Below are 17,654 nucleotides of genomic sequence, written 5' to 3'. Positions count from 1 at the left end.
ACAGAACAAGTAAGACAACTCCCATTGTATTCCCATAGCCATCACAAATCATTAAAAATGACAGCGTCATGCAATGGTTAGACGCATTAGAAATGCTGCGCTACGGTCACTGCTGATACTGTAAGCTCTACTTTCCAAGTAATTTGTAGAATGGTTGGAAATGTATGAAGTAATCCTACTGACTTCAAGAATTGTCTACTCATTTTTAATCACACGCAGTTTGTAAATTTTTACTCTAATTTTTTTGTCGAGCATTTAAATGTTCCAACATTTTAAATTTAAATGATGGTAATTACTTCATTTTTTTTAAAAGTTGCATTGGGCTTTTGAAAATACAATCCACCCCGTCTTATTCTTATCACCTGGTCATCAAAGAGCTCCCTCTCTGCACTTCTAAAGATTCAGGGAACTTTAGCAAACTACAATGGTTAGTCAGATCCTATGCAGGACTAGTGATCCTATCGGTCTCACTGCTTTTATAACAGTGCAATGTTTCCTGTGTCAACCTTAACAACAAAATTCTGTCTAAATTAAAAAATGAACTCTAGTTTCTGTAAAATTCAAATAAATGGTAAGCTGCTGCTCGTCTTATATTTCAGGCCTCGTTCGTCTTCCCAGGCTCTACCGTAACTTCAATGACTCGCAGTACAAGTTTATTTTCGCTATCGCACTGCCATACACCGACCCTTCACAGTTTCAACACTTCCCGGTTTACCTCGCGTACCATGTAATTATTATGTGGTTTGTGAAATGTCGACTCATGTACAGGAAACAGTTTGTGCAGCAGATTATTAAGGTGAGTTGATTTAACTTCCTTACTAATATGTTAAGTGTGTGCGTAGCTATAATAGATTAGCACTGTTTGGTAACAATCCTTCCAGCAGATACGAAGTGTCTAGTGTATGTTATGATACTCCTAGCTTGTATACATCATGTAGACAGTGTGTTGTAAGGTACCGAGCTGCTTCTGTAACCTGTTGAGCTGCTGCTTCTATAAGCTGCCTCTTCTGTAACATTACAAGATTGGTTGCATAGATTACAAGAGCAGGCTGTAGACAGCCTGCTCTTGTAATCTAACTGACTTTAAGAGTTGTGCACTCATGTTTAATCACATGCGTTTGCAAATTTCACTCTAATGTTTTGTCGAGCATTTAATAGTAACATTTTTAATTTAAAGTAATCACTCATTTTTTTTGAAAATACAATTTACCCAGCTCATTCCCATCACCTGGTCAACTCAACTTCATAGAAAATGGCTACACCTGCAGGTTTTAGCGGAATAAATATATTAAATACAATATATAGTACATATATATTATATACTATAAATACAGCTTTATGTTTATCAGAGTCTACAGACTCATACAAAGAGTATAAAAGAGAGTCAACTTCCGACACACCCAGAGTCCTCTAACAGGTAGGATTCATAATCTTAAAGTTTCATAATCTAGTTCAAGATGAACTTACATAACATGTTAGTGCATTTCATCAGAAAGTATCCGTATTGCTGTGGCATTTGCGATTGTTTGTAATGTTTGAGGGTATCTGACTGTCAGCATGTTTCAAGAATAAAATCAACAAAATTTGATCGCAGTTAAAACGCTCAGATTCAAGCGAAATGCTATTATGACATCTATAGTTGCACTTTGGCAAAGAAACCTACAGAATAGAGATGCGTAACATCGCAACGAACGCAATAGTTGAGATTAATAATGAGAAAGATAGGCAGCCTCGTGACAAATGTTTAAAGTGACAAGACACGTATTTTTCGTTTGAGCGTTTAACCGCGATCAGGTTTGTTCGATTTTAATCTCGAACCATTCTGGCAGTCAGATCACCTCAAACAATCACAAATGATAAAAAATACTCTTACTTTCTGATAAAATTTATTAAAATCTTGTGTAAGTTCATCTTTAATGCTCTGTATTGTTATCTCTACCATTATATGTTCCCATCACAACACTGTACTCCTATCACTACTCTGTACTCCTATCACTACTCTGTACTCCTGTCACTACTCTGTACTCCTATCACTACTCTGTACTCCTATCACTACTCTGTACTCCTATCACTACTCTGTACTCCTATCACTACTCTGTACTCCTGTCACTACTCTGTACTCCCGTCACTACTCTGTACTCCTATCTCTACTCTGTACTCCTGTCACTACTCTGTACTCCTGTCACTACTCTGTACTCCTGTCACTACTCTGTACTCCTGTCACTACTCTGTACTCCTGTCACTACTCTGTACTCCTGTCACTACTCTGTACTCCCGTCACTACTCTGTACTCCTGTCACTACTCTGTACTCCTGTCACTACTCTGTACTCCTATCTCTACTCTGTACTCCTGTCACTACTCTGTACTCCTGTCACTACTCTGTACTCCTGTCACTACTCTGTACTCCTGTCACTACTCTGTACTCCCGTCACTACTCTGTACTCTCGTCACTACTCTGTACTCCCATCGCTACTCTGCACTCTCGTCGCTACTCTGTTCTCGTCGCTACTCTGCACTCTCGTCACTACTCTTCACTCTCGTCGCTACTCTGTACTCTCGTCACTACTCTTCACTCTCGTAACTACTATGTACTCCCGTCACTACTCTGTACTCCTGTCACTACTCTGTACTCCTGTCACTACTCTGTACTCCTATCACTACTCTGTACTCCTATCTCTACTCTGTACTCCTGTCACTACTCTGTACTCCTGTCACTACTCTGTACTCCCGTCACTACTCTGTACTCCTGTCACTACTCTGTACTCCTGTCACTACTCTGTACTCCTGTCACTACTCTGTACTCCTGTCACTACTCTGTACTCCCGTCACTACTCTACTCCTGTCACTACTCTGTACTCCCGTCACTACTCTGTACTTCCGTCACTACTCTGTACTCCCGTCACTACTCTGTACTTCCGTCACTACTCTGTACTCCCGTCACTACTCTGTACTTCCGTCACTATGTACTCCCGTCACTACTCTGTACTCCCATCGCTACTCTGCACTCTCGTCGCTACTCTGTTCTCGTCGCTACTCTGCACTCTCGTCACTACTCTTCACTCTCGTCGCTACTCTGTACTCTCGTCACTACTCTTCACTCTCGTAACTACTATGTACTCCCGTCACTACTCTGTACTCCTGTCACTACTCTGTACTCCTGTCACTACTCTGTACTCCTATCACTACTCTGTACTCCTATCTCTACTCTGTACTCCTGTCACTACTCTGTACTCCTGTCACTACTCTGTACTCCCGTCACTACTCTGTACTCCTGTCACTACTCTGTACTCCTGTCACTACTCTGTACTCCTGTCACTACTCTGTACTCCTGTCACTACTCTGTACTCCCGTCACTACTCTACTCCTGTCACTACTCTGTACTCCCGTCACTACTCTGTACTTCCGTCACTACTCTGTACTCCCGTCACTACTCTGTACTTCCGTCACTACTCTGTACTCCCGTCACTACTCTGTACTTCCGTCACTATGTACTCCCGTCACTACTCTGTACTCCCATCGCTACTCTGCACTCTCGTCGCTACTCTGTTCTCGTCGCTACTCTGCACTCTCGTCACTACTCTTCACTCTCGTCGCTACTCTGTACTCTCGTCACTACTCTTCACTCTCGTAACTACTATGTACTCCCGTCACTACTCTGTACTCCTGTCACTACTCTGTACTCCTGTCACTACTCTGTACTCCTATCACTACTCTGTACTCCTATCTCTACTCTGTACTCCTGTCACTACTCTGTACTCCTGTCACTACTCTGTACTCCCGTCACTACTCTGTACTCCTGTCACTACACTGTACTCCTGTCACTACTCTGTACTCCTGTCACTACTCTGTACTCCCATCACTACTCTGTACTCCTGTCACTACTCTGTACTCCTGTCACTACTCTGTACTCCTGTCACTACTCTGTACTCCTATCACTACTCTGTACTCCTGTCACTACTCTGTACTCCCGTCACTACTCTGTACTCCTGTCACTACTCTGTACTCCTGTCACTACTCTGTACTCCTGTCACTACTCTACTCCTGTCACTACTCTGTACTCCCGTCACTACTCTGTACTTCCGTCACTACTCTGTACTCCCGTCACTACTCTGTACTCCCGTCACTACTCTGTACTTCCGTCACTATGTACTCCCGTCACTACTCTGTACTCCCGTCACTACTCTGTACTCCCGTCACTACTCTGTACTTCCGTCACTACTCTGTACTCCCGCCCGTCACTACTCTGTACTCCCGTCACTACTATGTACTCCCGTCACTACTCTGTACTCTCGTCACTACTCTGTACTCCCATCGCTACTCTGCACTCTCGTCGCTACTCTGTTCTCGTCGCTACTCTGCACTCTCGTCACTACTCTTCACTCTCGTCGCTACTCTGTACTCTCGTCACTACTCTTCACTCTCGTAACTACTATGTACTCCCGTCACTACTCTGTACTCCTGTCACTACTCTGTACTCCTGTCACTACTCTGTACTCCTATCACTACTCTGTACTCCTATCTCTACTCTGTACTCCTGTCACTACTCTGTACTCCTGTCACTACTCTGTACTCCCGTCACTACTCTGTACTCCTGTCACTACTCTGTACTCCTGTCACTACTCTGTACTCCTGTCACTACTCTGTACTCCCGTCACTACTCTACTCCTGTCACTACTCTGTACTCCCGTCACTACTCTGTACTTCCGTCACTACTCTGTACTCCCGTCACTACTCTGTACTTCCGTCACTACTCTGTACTCCCGTCACTACTCTGTACTCCCGTCACTACTCTGTACTTCCGTCACTATGTACTCCCGTCACTACTCTGTACTCCCGTCACTACTCTGTACTCCCGTCACTACTCTGTACTTCCGTCACTACTCTGTACTCCCGCCCGTCACTACTCTGTACTCCCGTCACTACTCTGTACTCCCGTCACTACTATGTACTCCCGTCACTACTCTGTACTCTCGTCACTACTCTGTACTCCCATCGCTACTCTGCACTCTCGTCGCTACTCTGTTCTCGTCGCTACTCTGCACTCTCGTCACTACTCTTCACTCTCGTCGCTACTCTGTACTCTCGTCACTACTCTTCACTCTCGTAACTACTATGTACTCCCGTCACTACTCTGTACTCTCGTCACTACTCTGTACTCCCATCGCTACTCTGCACTCTCGTCGCTACTCTGTTCTCGTCGCTACTCTGCACTCTCGTCACTACTCTTCACTCTCGTCGCTACTCTGTACTCTCGTCGCTACTCTGCACTCTTGTCGCTGCTTTATATTCTCGTCGCTACTCTGTACTCTCGTCGCTACTCTGTTCTCGTCGCTACTCTGTCCTCTCGTCGCTACTCTGTTCTCGTCGCTACTCTGCACTCTTGTCGCTGCTTTATATTCTTGTCGCTACTCTGTACTCTCGTCGCTACTCTGTACTCTCATCACTACTCTGTACTCTCGTCACTACTCTGTTCTGGTCGCTACCCTGCACTCTCGTCGCTACTCTGTACTCTCGTCACTACTCTGTATTCTCGTCGCTACTCTGCACTCTCGTCATTATTCTGTACGCTCGTCACTACTCTACTTGAGTTACTATTATTCATCATTAGATAAGCTGTCAATTGTTTTTAGTAAGGTTAACATGTATAGTTGATGTTTTTGTTTTGAAACCATTAACTTTCATTGGTCAGTCCAGAAGCAAGAGCTGTCAGTCCTGTGTAGACACCATTGTTGGATGAGTCGGGTGTTTCTGATTGCTAGCATTGGGTTTGCTGGTTGCAGGGAGGATCTGGGAGAAATCAACAAAACACTTTTCTTTCACCAGGAGCTTCAAGAGACCTGTATAGACATCATGTCTCGTTACACTTTCTCTAACCTAGCCTCCTTGCCTAAACGGTAAATAGTTCACGCATTAAACTGGTCATATTGTCTTTCCGTGTGATTGTCTCTGCTGCTGTACTGCAGCCTCTCCATTCCTTCTCTACCGACTGTTGTAGCACAGCGGTAACCAAGTTCCTTCTTGAGGGTGGGCGGAGCAAGTCATGGTTTGTTGGTAATAAGATTATTACTATAACCACTAGCGGAGTTGGATCACGGGTTACAAAGTCTGGCCTCTGTCCCAGGTGTGCAGCCTCAGTGAGGGGTGAAACACAACCCACTCCATTATCAACTCCCACCAGTGCGGTAACCAACTATTTTCTTAGTTTTTTTGCATGACCTTGAATTGTCTTGTTGGAAATCTTTTCATCCAGTCGCATTAAGTTCACATTTGGTTTTTTGGTGAAATGCTCAAATACAGTTACGGATATAATAGGTGATATCAAGGAGGGATTGCTGAGAAAGGAATGGTGATAGAAACTGGTGTGAGCTTTGTATTGTACACTCTGGCATGTCTTCTATCATATTTCTAGCGTGAAAGTTATCCATGAGTTTTTATAACGGTAAAAAATGTTTCCCTAATCTTTAATTATGATATTTTATGATATTTCTGACAAAATTATTGTAACATTGCTTGTTACTGCACCCGACCAAGTAAATGTGCTCGGGCTATGCGTACCCGTAAGTAAAGCCATCTTGACTACCAGCTGAGCGAATTATAATCGTTTGGAGATAGTTTAGTGTGAGGGCGTACACCTAAACAACATCTCTATGATTTTTGGTGGACACAAACATAGACTGAGTAATGGAAACTATTGCTGCCAGTTACTATTGTCATTGCTGCCACTCCTACGTATATATTGTACTATAAATCTTGTTTTTTGCCACCCCTAAATTTGTTTTCAGTTTGAATAATGTTATAATAATAATAATGTTATCATTTCTAAAATAAGTACTTTACACCATTAGCTCATTCCTTCTCGGTGTATTAATCTTTGTCCACCCTTTCATTCCACGCTGTAGCCTGAGTAGACAGCACGCAGACAATGTTTTCAACCCCCGATGATGTTCAACTACAACTCAAGATATTTATTACTAGCAGTAAGCGCGGTATTAAGGTACGGCCACACGTAACAAATTTGTTCGTTGATTCTGACTGAAATCACGAAAAGAATGAAAAACAGAATTATTCGGCCAAAATTCACAGAATTGTCTGAGCCGTGCGTGCACACCGAAATCGTGGATGAAACGCTTTTAATTGGTTAAGCAAATTATTAGCGAGCATGATTCAAGCAGCTTTTACAATTTATATAGTCCAAGACATGTATTACGACACACTATAAAAGTACCAGCGCGATTCGACATAGTACATATGGTGCAACTGCCTAGATTGCGCTATTGTTGATTCTTTATCCTTCGGACACTATGGCTACAAATCATTTCTTTTTTAATAATAACAATTTCTTTTTAGCAGCAAAAGTTCCGTCGTAAAAAGAGTTGCCATCTTTAGCGCAATGAAGTCAGTTGCATCGTATTTACTATGGCAAATCGCGTTAATATTTTCTTGCGCGTCGCGTTATGTGCCTCGGACTATATAAATTGCAAAAGCTGCTAGAATCCTGCTCGCTAATAATTTAGACAATTTAAAGTGTTTTGTTGACGATTTCGATGTGCAAGCACAACTCAGACAATTTTGTGAATTTCGGCCGAATAATTCTGTTTTTCGTTCATTTCGTGATTTCGGTCAGAATTGACGAAAAAATCGCTATGTGTGCCCATACCTTAATCCCGGAATGTTTTTTCCTTTTCGTTGAAATGGCTAGCAGGTGGGTGTGTAGGAGAAAGTCTTATATTGGCACCTCGGTTAGAGTAATTGTAGTTTTAGTAAGATTTCATGGTCTGATGGTAGCCTGAAACAAACCGGAGTAGGCAGAGGCATCAGTCAGCATACGCGTCGACGAGCACAGAGCCTATCGATGTACCGCCTACCTTCTCACAAGATGACATGATCCACCAGAAGTTTCACACCATCAGTGAGTCAGGCGGTTCTTCATGCAGTACAGAGCGGGAGTCTGCCGAGGATCTCTTCAGTGGTGAGTTGTTCACTCTTTATTGTTTTCTGAATAATCGTCTACCCTTTGTCAGAATTTCCATTTGTTATTTTAAGGTTTAAATTTTAACAGATCCGTGAGTATTTGAAGTTTACAGTTCAAGGAGCTTTTGTCAGAGCTGCTAGGATAAATAAAGTTTTTTTAAAATTGTAGCTTGAAATGTGGGGTAATCTAAGAAGCTAGGAGAAAATAATGATTTACCAGCCATAATTATTATTAATATTGTTCTATTATAGTTAATATTGTTTTTGTCCGATGTTAATGTTATCTGATGAAAATGCTGAAGAAGGACTTGCGAGGCATTAGTTTACTGTTATAAAATGCTTGTATAGAAATTTTCATATTTTGCGTAAGTTTTATACAATTAGCACTTTAATTGGTAATGTAGTTCCTTGAGGAACATGAATGCGCCAGAGGTAGATGAGGCAATATTGTAGCCTACAGTATCTAAATGTGTTCGTTATGACAACACAGCAGTGGTGCAAACACATGGCAAATACAGTTGGGGCAATATTACAACAGCGACCAATTGCAGACCTAACTCCAACAAATATTAATTATTTGGTGATGGGCACCAAACATGATAATTTGAACTTATAATCTTGCACACTTTTAGCATCAACTTCCATGTTATACAACTATTGTTTAACTTGTAATCTCTTAGAATGCTTCCTGTTTTATTAGACTGGGTATGTCTCTCTTGAACACTATTTTGTGTGGTTACTACGCAGCAGCTATCGCTCAGAGCTCTGATGGACAATTTAACATGGGAGAATGCAACTGCTGGTGTAATGGTTGGGCCGAGATCTATATGCACCGACCTTCTGGGGACACATCATGGGTTCTAAGGATACAGAACAAACAATTGTTCAACTTTGAGGAGTTCCCTCTTGCAGATATCAGGTACTAAGATGAAGTTTTCTTCTTTTTATACCTTCTCTCGTTTCTACCTATTTGTTATCGTTCACATCTATCTACCATCTACACTCTGTAGCACTTAATAATATAGAATGGGCTTGCCACAGCAGACCCTTCCACGTATGGCAAACATCGATGTCTATCCTTCAATTCGCTATACTGACTCCTCAACAATACTATTATGATCTGATTAAAATATCCACTTATGTATAACCTAAAATATGAATGGATGCCAGACGTAAGGAAGGCCGAGTTAGAATGCTGAAACGCACCAAAATAGAAACCCTTACTTGAATTGAAATTTTACAGACTTTAATTGAAATCTTACAGACTTTAATTGAAATCCTGCTTAAACATGCCCAGAAGATTTGTATTTATCATTCCACATGTATGACAAACATCGCTTTCTATTCCGTGACATCAACATACTACATCTACCATATATTTCAGTTTATGAACTTCTCGTTACTACAACCTACAGTTCACTATCCTTACTCAATAATATTACTAGATTATCAACTTTTCAAACACTTTTGTTCAGCTCGCTCAATAATTCCTGATTTCTGTCTTCTCATTTTTGTTTTTGGTATATACAAAACACCTCATTTGGTTGACGTTTTGTCAATGTCAATAGCAAGTTATACCTATACGAAGAAGATTTATGGATAACTTGAGCCATTATGTGTTTATGTCGCGTGCAGCATGTTCATGGCATCTCCACACAAGTCACCCTACCCTGCAACCACTCCCGTCAGCCAACAGAGGATGATAGAGAGTGGTTCTCTCGAGGAGAAGGAATACGAGGAGCAACATGAGCAGCATTTTAAGGGACCTGCTGCCGCTGCCATCGGTAACAGCTCCGCAATCCGCCGCATCTCTCTTCAGCATGCAGGTATGTTTTAGCTAAGTTCGAGTGACTGTTTCACCTTTTTTGATTTTTCAATATTTGTCTTTTTCTGAGCTGTTAAATGTCCATCTACTACCTAGTCTGTGTTTGTTCATAAGCGAGTGAAGTCTGTATTTTCTTAGAATGTATTTTACACTTCAGAAGGTGATGATTCAGAAAGCGCGCCAGTCGCCCCGCTTCCGACAGAGAAAGGCGTCTTACCTGCTGTCACTATCAGCCGCCCAGCCTCTTTTGCTGGCGCCAGCGTAGCAGAGGTAGAAGCTCCTGTGTCGTCTACTGTCACCCATCTTTCACGATCGGGAGCACGCTCAGTCACACCTACTAGTGGCTCCTCTCACGTTGCTACTAGCAACCATGGTTTTGGCAGCGGAGACAGCGCTTTCACTAGACAAACCTCTATGCACCAGTTAGAGTTCGAAAATGGTTGGTGGCCTCATTACCTCACGTTTCCTTTGAAATGGCAACAGTTATACTTTGTAACAGTAGCCATGGTTTGTTTTTATTTTGCTTTGTCGGTGCTAAATAAGAGGTCAGATTGAGATTGGCAGCTGCTCTAACTTCTTTCTAACTAAGTTTCTAAGGCTACATTTATCGTAAAAACTGCATTTTAGGCTCTCTAGTTATTCCAGAACTTGAAGAAGAGGAAGAAGGTAAAATGCAATCAATGTTTACCGGGAAAGGCTCGAAATACGTATAAGCACTTGTATTCCTTAGCTGGGATTGAAATAGCTGATAAATCTCCTGCAGAGATGATTTGCGCTTTCCCGCTTGACTAATGTGTACATGCTTCTAATTTAGGTGCATCAGAATTCTTTGAACTGAGGCTATGTTGCATTACTCGCCGTCTTTGCTGGAAAACCTTCTCCATGGTGCTTGGTTGCAACCAAAAGACAAGGGAGTGCTAACTAACGCATGTTTGCTGCATATGTGTTATAATGAGGGGTTGTCTTCTTACTCTGATGTAGAGATCTCTGCACCTGTTGCCTTCTCCCCTTTACTTGCACGCAAATACATTATCTATGCATTTGTTAGATATCGTAACTACATTGAACAAGCCACGGAGTAAGACGTTTTCTTACCCGAGCGGAATGTCAAAGCCCAAGTCTCCTGACGCTAATTCCTTGGCAGCTAGGAGGCTGAACTCCAATGCTGCCAAGGATAGGAGAGCTGGAATTCTTCCCAACTTTGTCTTCTTGCAACTCTATCAGATGGGTGTGCTTCACAGTTCCAATGTGCCTGTTCCTATTCCAGATAACAATGAGGCAAGATTTTATTTAGACAAACAGATTATATATATGTATCATGTTTTATTAACGTTTCACTTACAATGTGTTCAAGTTACATCGCTTCAGGTTAGATTACTTGGTAGATAACTTACTAGATTACTTACTAAGCAAGGTCGATTGTGAAGTGTTTTTCGTGTCAGGTCACTTTTATTCAATGTATTCTGCTGGCAGTTTAATCCAGTCAGTCACTCAATGAGAGCAGCCGTAGCCTAGTGATCTGGAACACCTGATCTGAAACAACAGGTTGGTGTTCGTTCCACAAAAGGCCACTGGTGGTGACAGGAATGACATCCAAACATAAATTGCAACTGGGCATGTCTCCAGCCTTCCAGGCTCCCTTGCCACTGGACTCAGACATGGCCAGCCAAAATCACAGAGCCATAATTTGTGCCCCATGACTTGTGACCATGACACCATGACACCATGACTTTTTAAAACACCCACAGCCTCTGCTTGCTGTAAGCAAAGCAGCCATCGTATTCCATCTTCGAGTGATTGCTCGCACCAATAAAAATGGATAATCACTAAAATGACCTCTATAGACCTTATAGATGCCTGTTAAGCTTTTGATGTAATTCTACTGGTTTAAAAAGAAGATAGCATATTTCTCCATTTTATTTGTAGGAATATGCCAGAGGGCTAAACAATCTCAGGAGAATTTCTCCATATGAAACTCACAAGGTATTAAATCATATTTGTTCACTCTGTAGCAGATCCTCTCATTTATGCTTTTCAGATTACATAGCCAGAGTATTTACAGGTCGGAATAGTTTATGTGGGGAAAGGCCAGGCGAATGATGAAAGGGCGATTCTCCGCAATAGTTACGGCTCTCAGCGATATTCACAGTTTCTGAAAAGGCTAGGAACATTGTTAACACTCAAATACTGCGACCCCAAAGACATGTACATCGGTGGGCTTGACCACCAAGAGGGCATCGATGGAAAGTACACCTATGCCTGGCACGATGAAGTGGTACAGAGTGAGTTACACATCTATGCCATAATAATTACACCCCGTCTGAAATCAGCGATGTAAGGTTTTTAGTAAAAAGAAATGTATTGCTGGTGGTAGGTCTTCAGCGGCCTGGACATTTTCTGGCTAGTTGTCTATTTAGATGACTCTTCGTCGGTTATCGGTCGATTTACTTCCAACAAGCTGCATCCAGGTTTTTATCCAATTTGCAAATGCAGCCTGCAGGCATATATAATTGAATGTTCTTACATGGTATTACCGAGTAATATGGTATTACAGTGGTATTCCATGTGGCCACCATGATGCCAACCAGTGAGAATGACCCCAAGTGTGGCAACAAAAAGAGGCACATTGGTAACGATTATGTTACAATAGTGTACAACGACAGCGGTCAAGCGTACAGTTTGGGTACCATAAAGGTAAGACTACTAGTACATTTGAGACTCGCTCAATTGCCACTCAGCTTGTTCAGTTGATACTTAACTCGCTCAGTTGACGCTTGACTCGTTCAGTTGCTACTCAGTTTTCTCAGTTGGCACTTGACTCGTTCAGTTTACGCTTGACTCGTTCAGTTTACGCTTGACTCGTTCAGTTTACGCTTGACTCGTTCAGTTTACGCTTGACTCGTTCAGTTTACGCTTGACTCGTTCAGTTGACGCTTGACTCGTTCAGTTGACGCTTGACTCGTTCAGTTGACGCTTGACTTCATCATTTGACACTCAAATCAAGAATTTGACACCAACTGGTGCATTTGACATTGCCTTTGGACTAAAGGTGCAAACACACTAGGCAATTTTATCGCGTGCGTCATGAGGAGTGTGGAGATATTGATGGCCTGTGCCTAAACACACTTGAGCGATTCAGCAGCAAACAATAACGCGGGCATGCTCTCAAACTGCCAATAAAATTCCGTACCATTAGTTGCTTCAGAGTTGTTAATAAATTTAAGTCAATATGGCGCCTTCTAGACAACGACGTAAACAACTTCCGCTTTTGATTTTAGGCCTATTCACAGATTGTATATTACAAGAAGACATTAAAATGATTCATGTATTTATAACTGTAATATTTTACGGTTATTATATATAATTTACTCTATAGTAGTTGTTTATTTTTAATATAATAAGTATTTATCATTCCCCAGATGGTCAACCTGTGCAACGATGAACTTCAATGTTGATTTTCAACTGTATTTTTTTGTAATTTTTGTGTGTTGTGTCATACAGGACTGGGTATGCTCTTATTAAATCTATGAACAATTCAGTGTACATTTGATAATGTTTCAATTGTATCAAAATAGCAAAATGTTGTTGCGGTACGTTGGTGAACATTGATACGAAAAAATTACCAGCCATTGAATTGCATTCTAAGAAAAACTAACCAATCGAAATGCATCTCACGCGCGATAAATTTGTGATAGAGAATGGCTAGCCTTATCGCTCTGCATGAGCTTGCTGAGCGAGTTCTAGAGCAGATTAACACCACGCAGCGCGATATCACACTAAATATCACCTAGTGTTTTTGCACCTTGAGGGATGACAATTCTTTTTTATGATTTGGCATATCGCTTTTGACAAGCAAGTCTGTATGTTGATTTGGAATCTGCAAACATCTCAAGTGTAAAAAATCTATAGAACTTATAATATCAACAATCATTGTCTCCAGACACCTTTTATGGCAGCAAGTGGATGATGTCTATGGAGCTATCTCCTCTGTAGACAAAAGTGCTATAACATGCATTTTACCCTTTCTAAGCCTTAAAGCACATAAATTATATAATTTTTTTATTGTATATTTCAATACATCAGAGTCTTGGCTTTGGAATGAGCTATTGTTTGCCGTGGTGAGACAGACATTGGTTGGTGTTTATAGGATTTCCCCAGAGCTCTACCGCAGAAATGTTTACTGGCATAGGCTTGGAAATTGTGACGTCACAATTTTCATATGCGGTGTTGTGTGCTCTTACCGCCTATTTTATTGCTTACTGCTTATATTTATCAATTATGATAATGACGCTCGTGTCAGGCGAAGATAGGACAACTCCAGAGAACCAATGAAGATGACAAAGGAATCAGTGTCATTAGTTTTCCATGTACAGATTATTTCTAAGATAAATAACTCAGATTCCAAGCACCATACTATGTTTTCCCGATGATATTATGCACTAGCCCTCTCATTTTATTATGATGTTGAGGGTGGCGACTGAGACTAATTAGTTTCAAGCATTGCGTGATCTCGCGAAAGTGCGATTGTCATATAGTCCTAGGGCCACGCAACCGCAGGTCACAATTTAATCGATGTGATTTCATTACCTTTATCAACGACAATACATTTATTGAAGCATAATTAATTAACCCAGAACATGTGTTTGTATTGGTCGGGCGTTAGCACGATCCTTGGCATTGTTGATTATCTAGAATCCTAGTTTATTATTAGCGCTCTCTGGGTTTAACAGCACCCATTGTCACAAAAAAGTGCAGCCTCAATGGCAGCAAAAGGGATCGGCTACTTAAGGCTAAATAATAATTGTGACATCACATTTTGAGAACCTGACCCAAGTGTTTTTTTGCAGGACATACTTTTGACACCCTGTTTTTCGTAGTTCTATTATTCTTTGTGTATTGAAGATAGGCTCATTCGAAAGCCAAGACTCTGATGTATTGAAATATATAATAAAAAAATTAAAAATTGGGTAAAAATGAAAGTTAAAGTTAAGTTTAAAACAACTTTATTACTAATAGTTTCATATTGCCATGCAATAATCATCAGATAAAATTGTTAGCACTGAAAACGACTTATATATAGATGGAAATAAAAGCGTAGGTCTTAAAATACCTAAATACACCACTGATACGTAGGATTAAAATTAGCAAGCAACACGATTTAAAGCCTCAACAAAGCAGAAGTTTAAAAGTTAAGTCTTAAAATTGCTTAAAAGGAATTTGCCAGCATGTCTACATGTTGAAACTAGTTCGCAGCGTTTGTTTAAGGTAGCAATGTTAGGATCGTATATAATATAAAATTTCTCATACAGACATAGATTGCATCTGCCTGTGGTCTTGTTGTATGATGTAGCTCTTTTGACTATGCTCCACTTGATGTTATATTCTATGCCTTGGTCTTTTAAGGTCCATATGTGCTTACTGAGCTCGGTGCTTGATCTTTTCTCTACATTTCTAAAGGTTGTCATATGATTGTAATAGCGTTGTTTGAATGTGGTGTCAGTCAATCCTATGTAATGTTCGTCCGCAGATTGATCATTGGTGGTGACTGTCGCCTTATATATAATTGACTTGCTCAGGCACTTTCCTTGTAGTGGGCAGCCATTCTTATGCTGATTGCTGCAGCATCACAATGAGACCCCTATAACTACAGAACCAAGAGAATGCAACTGCCGACATAAGAATGGCTGCCCACTACAAGGAAAGTGCCTGAGCAAGTCAATTATATATAAGGCAACAGTCACCACCAATGATCAATCTGCGGACGAACATTACATAGGATTGACTGACACCACATTCAAACAACGCTATTACAATCATATGACAACCTTTAGAAATGTAGAGAAAAGATCAAGCACCGAGCTCAGTAAGCACATATGGACCTTAAAAGACCAAGGCATAGAATATAACATCAAGTGGAGCATAGTCAAAAGAGCTACATCATACAACAAGACCACAGGCAGATGCAATCTATGTCTGTATGAGAAATTTTATATTATATACGATCCTAACATGGCTACCTTAAACAAACGCTGCGAACTAGTTTCAACATGTAGATATGCTGGCAAATTCCTTTTAAGCAATTTTAAGACTTAACTTTTAAACTTCTGCTTTGTTGAGGCTTTAAATCGTGTTGCTTGCTAATTTTAATCCTACGTATCAGTGGTGTATTTAGGTATTTTAAGACCTACGCTTTTATTTCCATCTATATATAAGTCGTTTTCAGTGCTAACAATTTTATCTGATGATTATTGCATGGCAATATGAAACTATTAGTAATAAAGTTGTTTTAAACTTAACTTTAACTTTCATTTTTACCCAATTTTACATCGCTCTATTTTAATATTGAGCACTTTTATGCAAGAGACTGTTCATACTGCATCTACTGTAATAAAAAAATTATGTAATTTGTGTGCTTTAAGTTGTGCTTGTTGAAATTACATTATTCATTAAATTTTATTAATGGTTTTTCAGGGGCAATTCAACTATGTTAACATCGTGATAGAACCATTGGACCTCATAACCAACTCTGTCTCTGTGCTTTGCAAGGAAGGTAAGTGCAAATACGTGTATGCTAACTAGACTATTCCCTTTAGAGGTGTATGAAATACCTATTAGCTAACCCGATGGATTGAAATTTATGAAGTTCACCTATGCCCTTAAAATGCCTTTAACATTCACCAAGTCAGTTTAGATGTTGGATGACATGTCAATATAGCACACGAATAAATACAATAATAGGTTGCATAGAGCAGGTGGCAGTGTCTCCAGCTGTTGTATAATTTATAAACTGGTTAAATTTTTTACTTGCATATGATATGTTCTTATGTCGCTTACAGAAATAAAACCAATTTTGGAACATGTGTCAACCAAAGTGATCAGTGACACACATGTTGCATCTCTGGTTCAACAAATCGCTTTACACAGCTCGGTGAGTAATTGTGTATTCTTTAACTTGTTCAGAAATATTGAACATGAGAGTTATCACCTCTCTTTCACTTTGACGCAAACTAGGTAAGGTCCAGTCTAGTCTTATAGAAATAGTGTTGTGAGGTATTTATATCGACACACCGACTACTATAATAGTTGAACATCTGTTGGAATTTCTGTTAAGTCTGATGCTTGCTCATATTTACTAATAGGTACACGCATTGTGAATGTTTTCCTGTCATCTCTGCAATGCATTATATCCAATATGCAGATGGCCTCACTAATCTGCAAAAGCATGAATGATGGAGTTTTATTTGCCTCCAACTGGCTTGAGAGGCTGAGGAAGCTGAAGCAGATGAAAGAAAAAGTGCGGAAATCAAGGAGGACCAGATCTACAGAATCCGGAGAGTGGGTTACAGACTTCACCGAATACTCCTAGGCTCCTCCCGCCTTTGCACTCTGTTTTTTACTCCGTCGTGCAGCACGTTTCTAAATAGTACTGTCAAACAGGCGACTGTACAAATTTCATTCACTTTTTTGGTGTCTGACAAACTGCTCACATACAGCTGGAATTTGGTTTTCATGTCACGCTGTTTCTGCTAATTCGGTGCAAAGCAATCTTATGACAGACTGAGAGTTTTTAATGTTGATTAAGTCACTAAACAATTTGCATGTTTCAGAAACGCAGTTCAGTTTATTTTATGTGACACAATGTCATTTTTTACAATATGTCTCGTCTAGAATATTTATATCAAGTTTTAGTACTGTCATAGATAGTCTGAGGTAAAGTTTACCATTTTTATTTCATTACAGCAATAAATACTCCGCTCACAAACAGTGTATATTGCACAAGTTCTTGATATCTTATAATTGCACGAGTAAATAAAATCACAGTCTATGAATCTAATTTTCTCAGGGTGGGGGGTGAGC

The 17,654-nt window shown here is 40.5% G+C and overlaps 1 protein-coding gene across 4 annotated transcripts in view; it reads left to right on the top strand.

Annotated features, from left to right (window-relative positions):
- LOC137386849 (tuberin-like) overlaps positions 1-17,566 on the top strand; it is a 40,455-nt gene extending 22,889 nt beyond the window's left edge. Inside the window, exons 21-36 of one of the 4 annotated variants that reach the window (XM_068073021.1) lie at positions 600-796; positions 1,350-1,405; positions 5,782-5,895; positions 5,997-6,183; positions 7,787-7,970; positions 8,720-8,891; positions 9,608-9,798; positions 9,955-10,236; positions 10,425-10,463; positions 10,846-11,075; positions 11,724-11,780; positions 11,860-12,079; positions 12,352-12,491; positions 16,269-16,347; positions 16,634-16,725; positions 16,996-17,566. In XM_068073021.1, the coding sequence (XP_067929122.1) occupies positions 600-796; positions 1,350-1,405; positions 5,782-5,895; positions 5,997-6,183; positions 7,787-7,970; positions 8,720-8,891; positions 9,608-9,798; positions 9,955-10,236; positions 10,425-10,463; positions 10,846-11,075; positions 11,724-11,780; positions 11,860-12,079; positions 12,352-12,491; positions 16,269-16,347; positions 16,634-16,725; positions 16,996-17,163 (2,408 nt within the window). In that variant the 3' untranslated portion in view covers positions 17,164-17,566. Of the gene's footprint in view, positions 1-599; positions 797-1,349; positions 1,418-5,781; positions 5,896-5,996; positions 6,184-7,786; positions 7,971-8,719; positions 8,892-9,607; positions 9,799-9,954; positions 10,237-10,424; positions 10,464-10,845; positions 11,076-11,723; positions 11,781-11,859; positions 12,080-12,351; positions 12,492-16,268; positions 16,348-16,633; positions 16,726-16,995 lie in introns of all 4 variants that reach the window. The other 3 variants (XM_068073019.1, XM_068073018.1, XM_068073020.1) reach the window with 3 other exon arrangements.
- The last annotated feature ends 88 nt before the right edge of the window (positions 17,567-17,654 follow it).

Source organism: Watersipora subatra, chromosome 2, assembly GCF_963576615.1.
Source record: "Watersipora subatra chromosome 2, tzWatSuba1.1, whole genome shotgun sequence".
NCBI classification, from domain to species: Eukaryota; Metazoa; Bryozoa; class Gymnolaemata; order Cheilostomatida; family Watersiporidae; genus Watersipora; species Watersipora subatra.
Note: the sequence above shows the minus strand (reverse complement) of the source record. Positions and strands in the feature narration are given on the sequence as shown.